The sequence below is a fragment of the Apium graveolens genome, chromosome 1 (genome assembly GCF_009905375.1).
Source record: "Apium graveolens cultivar Ventura chromosome 1, ASM990537v1, whole genome shotgun sequence".
NCBI classification, from domain to species: Eukaryota; Viridiplantae; Streptophyta; class Magnoliopsida; order Apiales; family Apiaceae; genus Apium; species Apium graveolens.
In genome coordinates, this window is record NC_133647.1 from 159,208,182 (window position 1) to 159,218,597 (window position 10,416).

At 33.7% G+C, this 10,416-nt stretch overlaps 1 protein-coding gene and 1 long non-coding RNA gene across 3 annotated transcripts; one reads left to right on the forward strand and one right to left on the reverse strand.

The window, feature by feature from the left end:
- The first annotated feature begins 4,917 nt into the window (after positions 1-4,917).
- LOC141721353 (uncharacterized) lies at positions 4,918-5,906 on the forward strand. The gene is made up of 3 exons (XR_012574707.1): positions 4,918-4,984; positions 5,063-5,161; positions 5,496-5,906. It is a non-coding gene; the product is annotated as an uncharacterized LOC141721353 (long non-coding RNA).
- Positions 5,907-7,840: 1,934 nt separating this feature from the next.
- On the reverse strand, positions 7,841-10,182 carry LOC141721343 (delta-1-pyrroline-5-carboxylate synthase-like). 2 transcript variants are annotated; one of them, XM_074524248.1, is made up of 8 exons: positions 9,975-10,182; positions 9,799-9,865; positions 9,597-9,697; positions 8,915-9,002; positions 8,567-8,669; positions 8,250-8,411; positions 8,067-8,088; positions 7,841-7,979 (listed from the first exon to the last, which is right to left on the reverse strand). In XM_074524248.1, the coding sequence occupies exons 5-8, from the start codon at positions 8,594-8,596 to the stop codon at positions 7,861-7,863; spliced, it is 333 nt and encodes a 110-aa protein (XP_074380349.1). In that variant the 5' UTR covers positions 8,597-8,669; positions 8,915-9,002; positions 9,597-9,697; positions 9,799-9,865; positions 9,975-10,182; the 3' UTR covers positions 7,841-7,860. The 2 variants fall into 2 exon arrangements, with proteins under 2 accessions (XP_074380349.1, XP_074380357.1); XM_074524256.1 differs by lacking the exons at positions 8,915-9,002; positions 9,597-9,697; positions 9,799-9,865; positions 9,975-10,182 and adding an exon at positions 9,003-9,127.
- Positions 10,183-10,416: the final 234 nt, after the last annotated feature.

A 10,416-nucleotide genomic window follows, 5' to 3' on the forward strand; every position in this document is an offset into this window, starting at 1 on the left:
GGCTGAAATCACATGATTGCCACATCCTTCTCCAACAATTACTCCCGGTTGCAATACGCTCCGTTCTTCCGAAGCATGTTAGGGTCACAATTATTAGATTGTGTTTCTTTTTTAATGCTTTGTGCAATAAAGTAGTAGACGTGTCAAAACTGGATAAGCTGCAGTCAGATGTTATACTAACCTTGTGCGATCTAGAAAAGGTTTTCCATTCGTCATTTTTTGATATAATGGTATATATAGTAGTCCACTTGGTCCAGGAACTACGCTTATGTGGACCAGTATTTTATAGGTGGATGTATATGTTTGAACGGTTTAATAAAGTACTAAAGAGTTATGTTCGAAACCGTTATTATCCCGAAGGTTGTATGGCAGAGAGTTACCTTGGAGAAGAGTCCGTAGAAATCTGCACCGAGTTTCTTAGTCAGAATTACTCCACTGCCGGTCTTCCAAAGGACCAAGATAATAAGATATCAGGTCCATTATCCGCTGTGATAATAAAATCAGTGGAAGAGAAGGAGCGAGATGAAGCACATCTACATGTCCTTCTAAACAACGCTGAAGTGTTTCCATATATTCTGTGAGTTTATGCAGTTTGTTGTTTTTAATTCCTCATTATCCAGTAATTAGTCTTGTAATGTGTCTTTAATATATCATTCCCTATGCATTTTTCAGAATGCATAAGGAATATCTTGAAGAAATTAACCGAGGGAAAAGGAAAAGCTTACATTGGCTCATGAGAGAGCACAATTGGTTCTTTGCTGATTGGTTTCAAAATAAAGTCAGTGTTGTATTAGGTTCTTTGATCTGTAGTGTAATGACGACTATTAGCTATTTAGGATTTAAAATTTCTTATCATATCTGTAGGTGAATGATGAACTAAGGGAGAACAACAAAGGTGTTTCAGATATGATAAGATGGCTCGCTGCCAAGCCATCATTTTCAGTACTAACTTATCAAGGTTATCTAGTGAATGGAGTGCGATATTTTACAAAGGAACGAGATGACATACGCGTTGTTCAAAACAGCGGGGTGTCTGTCATTGCTAAAGCGGTCCAAGTTTCTAGTGCCAAGGACTTGAACCCCGTAGAAAGTGATTTGACATTTTACGGTATCATACAAGAGATATGGGAATTAGACTACCATGCATTCAAAGCTCCCTTGTTCCTGTATAAATGGGCAATTAATGATAAAGGAATAAGGGTTGATGATCTTGGGTTCACACTTGTGGATTTTAGTCGACAAGGTCACAAAAAAGATAAATATGTTTCTGTTGACCAAGTCAAGCAAGTGTTTTACCTTAAAGATCCCGTTGATGCTACCTGGTCCTGGTCTATTGTTCTGTCCTCCACAACTCGAGACTACCATGAATTGTATAATGAAGATGACTTAGGAGACACGATCATGGAACATCCCCCATTCTGCACTGAAATCCCCGCAACTGATGTCACTACAGATGATGTCGCTCATACTGCTAGACCTAATGTTGAGGGAATTTGGATTAAAAATACTGCTACTAAAACTCCTGCACCTAATGTCGTTACTGACTGATGATGTAGCTTTATGTAAAATATATATCTTAATGGGAATTTGGATGACTGAATGAACCATATATATTTGCCTTTAATTATGTTATAATGTGTAAAATATATTGTTAAATTTTTTTTCTTTTGTTTTGCATTGTTATAATCATATAAGTAATTCATCCATAATTACTGATTGATTGCATTATTTTTTCTTTAATTATTTTGCATTATTTAATTGTACTTCTATAAAATGCTTTAGAGTTATTTCGGATGTGATTAATTACTGATTGCAATTTAGGTAAATTATTGTTCTTGTATAGTTGTATTCGTACTTGCTGATTTTATAATTTATTATTTATGCTTGACTGTAATTAATGACGGACTGAAAATATATTGTTCAACTGATAGCTTTATTATTCAATTTAATGCAGACTAAGGGAGCAAAATGGCAAAGAAGCAAAAAGCCAAGAAAGTAATTTTCGAAGAAAATGACGGGAAGAATAACTCTGAAAAGGTTGAGGATGAGATTGTTCCTGATGTCAAAACTTCAGAGACTTGTAATGATAAGTTGGTTCAAGTCCCTCCACAATATCAAACTCAAAGTAGTGGTGAAGAAACGATGACCACTTCTGAATCTGCAAAAAAAAGGCTAGGAGGTGCGCGTGGTGTTTCAGCTCTTCACAAAGTAGTGGTGAAGAAAGTTCGGGGAAAGAAATTTAAAGTTAGATACAATAATTTTGGAGTTCCCATCGGAAATACCAGGCCTACTTTACAGTCTTACATAGGAATGCTCGCAAGGACAATGATTCCAATCGACACTGAAAACTGGCCAAAAGTGGATTGTGATCTAAAAGCAAAATTATGGGATGATGTCCAGGTAAATTATATCCCTTGTTGACTTCTTCATTTTATTTAAATTGTGACTGTAAATTATGTGGCTAATTTATATTATGTGGCTCTTTAGGACACATTCAAAATTGCCCCAGAAAGTGAGAAGCTTGTGCTACAATCGGCAGGTGAAAAATGGAGGCAGTTTAAAGCTGATTTAACTGCAAAATATACGATGCCGTTTATTGGAAAAAAGAAGAAATTGATGAAGCCTCCGAAGAAGTATGCGTTTATTGGTAAATAACCTTGGAAGAAATTTGTTGCAGAGAGGACGAGCCCCAAATGGCTGGTATGAATATATTCTACTAATAAAATATACAGGATTGCCATTTTACTTGCTAAATGATTAAATAGATTTTGGTTAAATAATATTTATTAATTTTTACTAATTTATTTTGGTGCAGGAACAACGTAAGTTACAGAGCAATAGAGTGGGTAAACGGAAATATCATCACCGCTTGTCAAGGAAGGGGTATATTGGTTTGCGAGAAGAAGAAGTAAGAACCATATCTATTTGGCTTTGCAATTCTAAGTTTTAAGGGAGTTTAAACATTTTCTCTTTTTTAACAGATAAAGAAAGGGAACTTAAAGCGGAAAGAGAAACCTGATCGTGCAATTTTTTGGTGGAAGGCTAGGATGCCAAAGAATCCTGATGAGCTTACTGAAGAGCAAGCGGAAATAAATGCGAGAATTGTAAGTGATATTTTTAATATTGCATTCCCTTCAAAGATAATTGCGTCATAAATAATGCACTAATTGTTTGCATTTATTTTACAGGCTGAGTTACTTGAAATAAAGGAGAAGGGTGAATTTGTTCCACATGGAACAGAAGATGTGTTGACTACGGCACTTCAGACTCCTGAACATGCAGGAAGGGTTCGAGGGGTTGGCGGCTTTGTCACTCCAATAACATTCTTCAATTTGCCGAAAGCGAAAAAGACTAAAATTACCAAGGCAGAGTTGTTGGATCAGTTGGAAAGAAATCAGCGGGAGATGGCTGGACTTAAGGCCTTGGTTAATGCTTCGAATGGTCACTCTCCTATGTTCTCTAACAAATCAAGTTATCAAGTACCTGTTAATAAAGAGGGAGCTGCTGATAAGCGGAATGTTGGAGTTGCTGTTAAACCGCTGAGTGCCAAACAGTTGTTGGTAAATGATGAAGACTTTGTTGGTTTTGACCCCTCTCCTCCGAGCGGAAAGAAGGTAAAATATTATTAAGATCTACTAGATATATGCCTACAGACTTGGGATTTATTCAATAAAATTAAATTGATCCCTCACTATAATGTAGGGTCCACAGTCATGTGAGCTTGCACTGGATTGCATAGAGAACAAGGTTGCTTTTGGAACAGTTTTTGATGATCACGAAGAGATGAATGTTTCAGTACACGGAGTGCCTCTAAAGCCCGGACATGTTCGTGTGTCGGTTGACGGACACATCCAGCCAGAGGCATCGGTTCCAGTGCCCATAACTGGTGAAATTGAGGTTGTACGCCAAGCAGTTGGCTCTCACGTAGCATGGCCTCGTGAATTGATCATCTACCCAACTGTGGCGGTATGTTTTATAAAAATTATGTCAATATACTCTGAATTGATTGTTTCATTCTATAGTAGTTATGTCAATAATAACCGATTATTCTTGTTTTATTTAATTCTGTGTAGAAAAAGAAAAAGGAAGTGTTGCAGGGGCAGTCTAAGCGGAAAGATGAGTTGCAGAAACTTCAAGATGATTATAGAAAAATGAAGCTAAACAAGAATGTGCCAAAGCAGTACAAGGTGTTATACAAACATGCTGCAGTCTTCATGAAAGCCACTGGGGAGTCAATACCGATTCCGTGTGATTCGGACGTGTTTGGGACTGAGAAAATAATTTATATATTGCATGAAAATGTGAAAGCATTGTTGGAGTTCGATATGATTGGCCAAGCTGCAATATCTGCTTATATGGCGTAAGTTAATTTTTTATCCTTACATATTCAATATTCATGTTTTATACGGATATTATAAGTAATGTAATTCACTCCCTGGTAGGCTCTTGCAAAGAGTGATTAAGATTGAGAGGAAGAATGATGATGTGGTCTTATATGGATTTTTCGATCCAGGAGCTACATTTACGTTGAACAAATCTTTTCATTCTTATTTTGTTAATCGATTGAAAGAGAGTAGTCCCAATCGCATGTACTTCATGCCACATAATCATAAGTAAGTATTTTTAATTTAGACATGCTTTTACAAATTAATATATTTAGGTAGTTTTTTTAAAATTTCTGACTTGTGTTTTTCTTTTTTCTTTTTTATAAACATAGTTGCCACTGGATTTTGGTTGTAATTTGGGATGGCGACATTTATATTCTGAACCCTCTGCCACATCCAACACATTTTGACGAGTTGGAAAAATCATTATCAGAGTAATATATTTCTGTTTACTATATATAAATATATATATATAGTAAATATTCTCCCTTTTGAAAAATAATCATGTATATTATTGTTGTTCTGCAATGTAGAGCGATGAAATCCTACAATGCTCAAACTGGAAGGGGAAATAAAGCTCCTCAGATAAGAAAATTCTTGTAAGTTTTTTGTATTTTTTTATCACTTTGTAATTTTAATTAATTTCTGGAGCTAATTCAGATTTTATATTGTAACAGGGATCTCCCAAACAACCAGGAGGGGTTGAATGTGGCTATGTTATAATGCGATACATGAAAGATATCATTGCTGATAAGGAGCTATCTTTTACTACCAAGGTATATATGCAAATCATTTCCGATAGATGGCATGTAGAATTTTTTTGTGTAGTTTTTCAGAACAGATAAATATGAGTGCCATTTTTATTATCAGTTTTTATTATTAGTGATTTCCAGATGGATCTTGTTTTTATTATTAGTAATGATAGATAACTATTAGTGATAAGGAACTATCTGGTATAGTTTTGGATTAACGAAGAAAATTACGGTTAAATATAGAAAAGGTCCTCTTCTGGTTAAATTATAAATAGTTGGTTCCGTTTATATTTAATTATACATATGGCAATTCTGGTTAATAATATTCTGGTTGCTAATTTTTATGTGTGTTTTATAGTGGGCAGCCAAAACTCGAAAGTCCTACACAATGCAGGAGCTGGATGAGGTGCGGATGGAGGTGCTTGAATTTATCCAAGACAAGATGTAAAAATGATAAGTATCTATATATATAGCTTTCCTCTGAACTATGTGAATTGATATTGTGTTTGCTGGTGGTTGGTGGTTAATTAAGGGATGTTTGGTGACAATTACATCCATCATTCTGATTTATGTTTGGAATTGTCGAAATTTGACAAGTGGTACATATTAACTATTCAAATATGTTTAGAATGTTGGATGTAATAACTAGAGAATTTGGGTTTTATTATTTTTAGTTGGGATGTTTATTTTAGACTTGGAATGTAATGTCCGAATTGAGCTCTTGTTGGATTGAATGTTAGTAAATTTGGTATCAATGTATACCTCTATGTTTTTACAAATTTGGTTGGATGTATTGCATATTGTTGGTATTTTTCTGGTTGAAAATACAATTGGTTCCCTGGGCTATTAATAGTATCAGGATGGCATATGCAATTTACAGTACATTAACATCAGCATGGTAATTTAAAACCGATGTAAAAATGAACAAAAGACATCAGGTGAAACAATATTAAAAGAAAAAGAACTACAAAAACCAATGTCAAATAGTCATTTGACATCGGTTCTGTAAAAAAATCAATGTATTTTAAGCCAAATAACATCGAATTTTCAATAGATGATGTCTTAAATTTTACAATATTAAAGATTAAACATCGGTTAAAAAAAACACTGATGTTAAACAAAAGGATTTAACATCACCAAATGAACGAAACCGATGTCTAACCCAGTATTTTACATCGGTTGATAAAAGTACCCGATGTCTGATGGACCATTTCACATCGGTCAGACAACATAACCGATGTCTGATCTAGATTTTCACATCGGTTTGTTTGAAAGATTTTAAAAAAATGTCTTTTAGAGCTTGTAGGTTTCATATTTTAATGGATAATTACCCCATAATATACTCATATTCACCTAGAAATACTGTAATATAAGCTGAAATTTGTTGCAAAGACATCAGAATTATTCTTAAAACCGATGTATAGCACTGTAATAGACATCGGCTGTGAACCGATGTCAAAGGCTGATGACATTTAACATCGCACGCGAAGACATCGGTTCAGTTTTTTTTAACATTGGTTTAGAACCGATGTCTGATCCCATATTTCTAGTAGTGCATGTATATCCATCAAGCACCAACAAGTGGTACATATAACATCTCAATACATGCCTTCAGAAGATGAGGATGATAAACTAGATTGGTTAACTTCTTACATGAAACTAGCATAAAAAAATATGGGAAGCCCCGATAAATTTTTGAGGGACACTTTGCTCAATTTAATGGCTACAGGGAGAAATATGAATAGTGCAGCTCTTTCTTGGTTTTTCTGGCTTCTTTGGAAAAACCCTATAGTGGAATCCAAAATTCTCGAAGAGATCAGAACGAATATGCATACAAATGAACTTAAAAGTCAGATGCTTTTCAACAAAAAGGAAGAGTTACTAGTTTATCTACATGGAGCTTTGTGTAAGGCATTAAGACTCTTTTATTTAATTCCATTCAATCAGAAGTCTCCAAAATAACCAGACATTCTTTCCAGTGGTCATCGAGTTGATAAAGACTCTAAAATTGTGTTGTCTTTTTATAGCACAAGAAGAATGAAGAGCATATGGGTAAAATAATGTTTGGAGTTCAAGCCAGAGAGATGGATAACTCAAAAAAGGAGATCTTAAACATAGACCTTCATACAATTTTTCGGCTTTTAATGCAGAGCCAAGGTTTTTACTACGCCATAATTGGGCTATTGTAATGCCTAAATGGTGTTACAATAGGTCCAAAAACCTTTACAATAGGTCTATTATAACACCAAGGGGCGTTATGTATATGAGCATTACAATAGACACCCTAATGTAACACTTTTGTAACAGAGAAAAAACGTTACACTAGGCAACTAATGTAACACTAAAAGGCCCAAATGTAACATAAAATGAGTGATACAATAGCTTGATCAAGATTGCATAAGTGGGACCCACTGGTGGGGCCACGTGGGGGCCATTTTTATTGTTGGGTCCACATTCCCTACTGTAACATTCTATTATATATATTGTAACACGAATTTGTTATAATTAATCAACATTAGATTTTATAATGCCACACTATATCTAAATATACTTTATACTAGAATAGGAAAATGCAATAGTTGAAATTAAAATTTTTAATATACATTCTCTTTGTATACAATAATCCCAATACCAAAATAAAATCTCAAATACATATCCAAAATACTACAAAAACCAACTAAAATTACAATAATTTGATCGATCAGTAAAATTACATATGCAATTCAAAATAGTTGAATCAGCAGATCAGTAAAATTCATTATCAAAGCTTGATAACTCCGGCGTAAACCTAAGAAAACGACTGCTAAAAACATGTGATAGTGTGCCATTCTTGACCTTGTTCCTGAATATGCACATGGGAATACGAATGAAAAAAGGCACAGAAACTAGCATAGGAAAGAATGAAAATTGATGGTTTTTAAACTTATACCTGCAAGCCGAATAAGCAGAACCTGTATGCAAATAAATCTAGTGAGTTTTGTAGCTAGTATTAACAATGAAACAATGGTTTATATCCCGAGTAAGATTAGTGTTTTGAGCCGAAACAAAAATCATAAACATAGGAAAATATAATAATATTAATGTAAATTTAAACATAAAATCCTTTTTGTACCTCGTATGGAGCTTTTCTAGTACTGATTGCATCATTTTCATTAAAAATGGGAATGATCCTCAAAGCTAATAAAGAGTTTACTGTCTGACCAAGCTGTACTCTAAAGTTTGCATTCTTGAAATCATTATCAGTGACCAAGAGTTGAGATGATGTTACATCCAACTGCAAAAAAAACTTGTTTGAATATAAAAAAGCTCCTTCTTAAGTTAATAAATCTATGATGTATAATATGTCAGCAGAACGCAAATGTATATCAATATTCTTCTATTATTTGAAAACTTGAAAATCATAATAGTACACATATATCTTAAATGTACCTGGCTAAATAATGTGTCATAGGGTGCCATGAGGCCATTCTGTCCAACAGCTGCACATGCTTTTCCATCAAGTTCAACTGGAGGCTTTTGGAGATCAGCAAAACTGTGAGAGAAAAAAATGTAATAGACTAATAGGTTGCTGGTTAATAATCTGTCACTCCCTATTCCTACTCGTATCTTTATTTTTACTCACACTTTTATAAATTTACTTAATCTGAAAGTTATTCCTTATTGAATGATTTGGTTACTTCGCATGTTCTAGGTTCTAAAATTAAAGTTGCTTCAGTTCTTTCTATATGCAAACAGATATGTTAATAGGTAAAAGCTATAGAATGGATGACACCATACATGAACCAACAAAGCTCTCGATCCCACACAAAAGTTCTTCCCACATATCAGCCCACCAGCCCAAAAAACATAAAAGAAAGAAAGTAACCTGCAACAGGTACGGGAATGCAAAGTCAATCATGTTATTCATCCAAGCGAGTTTAAGAGCAACATAAGCATGAATCAAATCATAACAAACGAAGAGTCATGATGTAAAACATTCTTTCTTTCCCTGCACAGGAATTAAGGAAAGTATCAGTAGCAGAAAACTCAGATAATAAAATTAAACAATTCTTCGTAATGCTGCTACTTCAATAAGTGAAGTTCTTCTTCTGTTGACAAGAACATTTTACATGTATCAAAATTTTATTATAAGATTTTATTAAATTATTATAAAATGTATTCAATACAACTCTAGTAAGATGGCCACTTCTAATGTCAAGATTCTCTTGGAATTCATCCCAAACATGACAACTTTGATTAGTTTTATATACAAAAAATACAAGGGGACAACTACTACTATCATTTTTTTTAATTTTAATTGATTAGTGTAAGCAAGAAGAGCTAAAAGGACTTGCGGTGTTCAAATTCGTGACTTGGCGGATAGCAAGTACATGTTGAAGTATAAGATCAATCTATTGGCATGTTAAACATATATCTACTCCTATCACATATAAAAGTACATGTGTATATTGAACGATACCTTGCTGTACCAGGAAGAAGGATTACCAAAATATTTAACATTGCCACCTTTTTAGTGCCTAGATAGACTCTTCGCCGGGATTCTTCCCCAGCATCAACTTGCTGCACTTTAAAGTATGAGATAATGAATATACCTTAACTTTAAATTTCACAATGAAACATACCTTAATAGTTTAAAACCCAATCGAATTTGAGAAACATACCTTAAAACAATTGCAACTGAATATGAGAAAAAAACGCAAACGAAGCCCAATTGGATATGAAAAAACCCTAATACCCAATTTCAAAGTCTTAATCGACTAAATTTTACAATAAACAAAACTTAATTGGAGAAAATATGCACATATGTTTAAATTAGAGCAGGGAAGTAAATACTAACCACTAAATTACCGGTTAATCAGAGCAAAAACACAAAAACCCCAATTTGAAGACCTGCAAAACAAATGAAGAAATTAGTACGGGCCTTTAAATTAGAGCCATATATGTGGGTATTCAAATACCAGATCCAAGAGACTTCAATTTCTTCTTTAAAAGATGAGAGGAGAGTTTAGAGAGAAGAAATTTTTAAGAGGAAAACTGCATACAAGAGATAGAGAGAGCGAGAGAGAGAAATGTATGTGGGTTTGAGTGACTGATTTTTTTGTCCAAAGTCCGGACAATGATAAATTTGGGGGAAAAATGCTGTTTTTTCACCAAAATGTTCAGTAATTTTAATTTTTAAATTTCAATTTTTATTTTTTAATTTTTAATAAAAAATATAATTTATTAAATAATAAACCACCAAAGTTACTTTTATATTTATTTACAATAAATTTCATAAT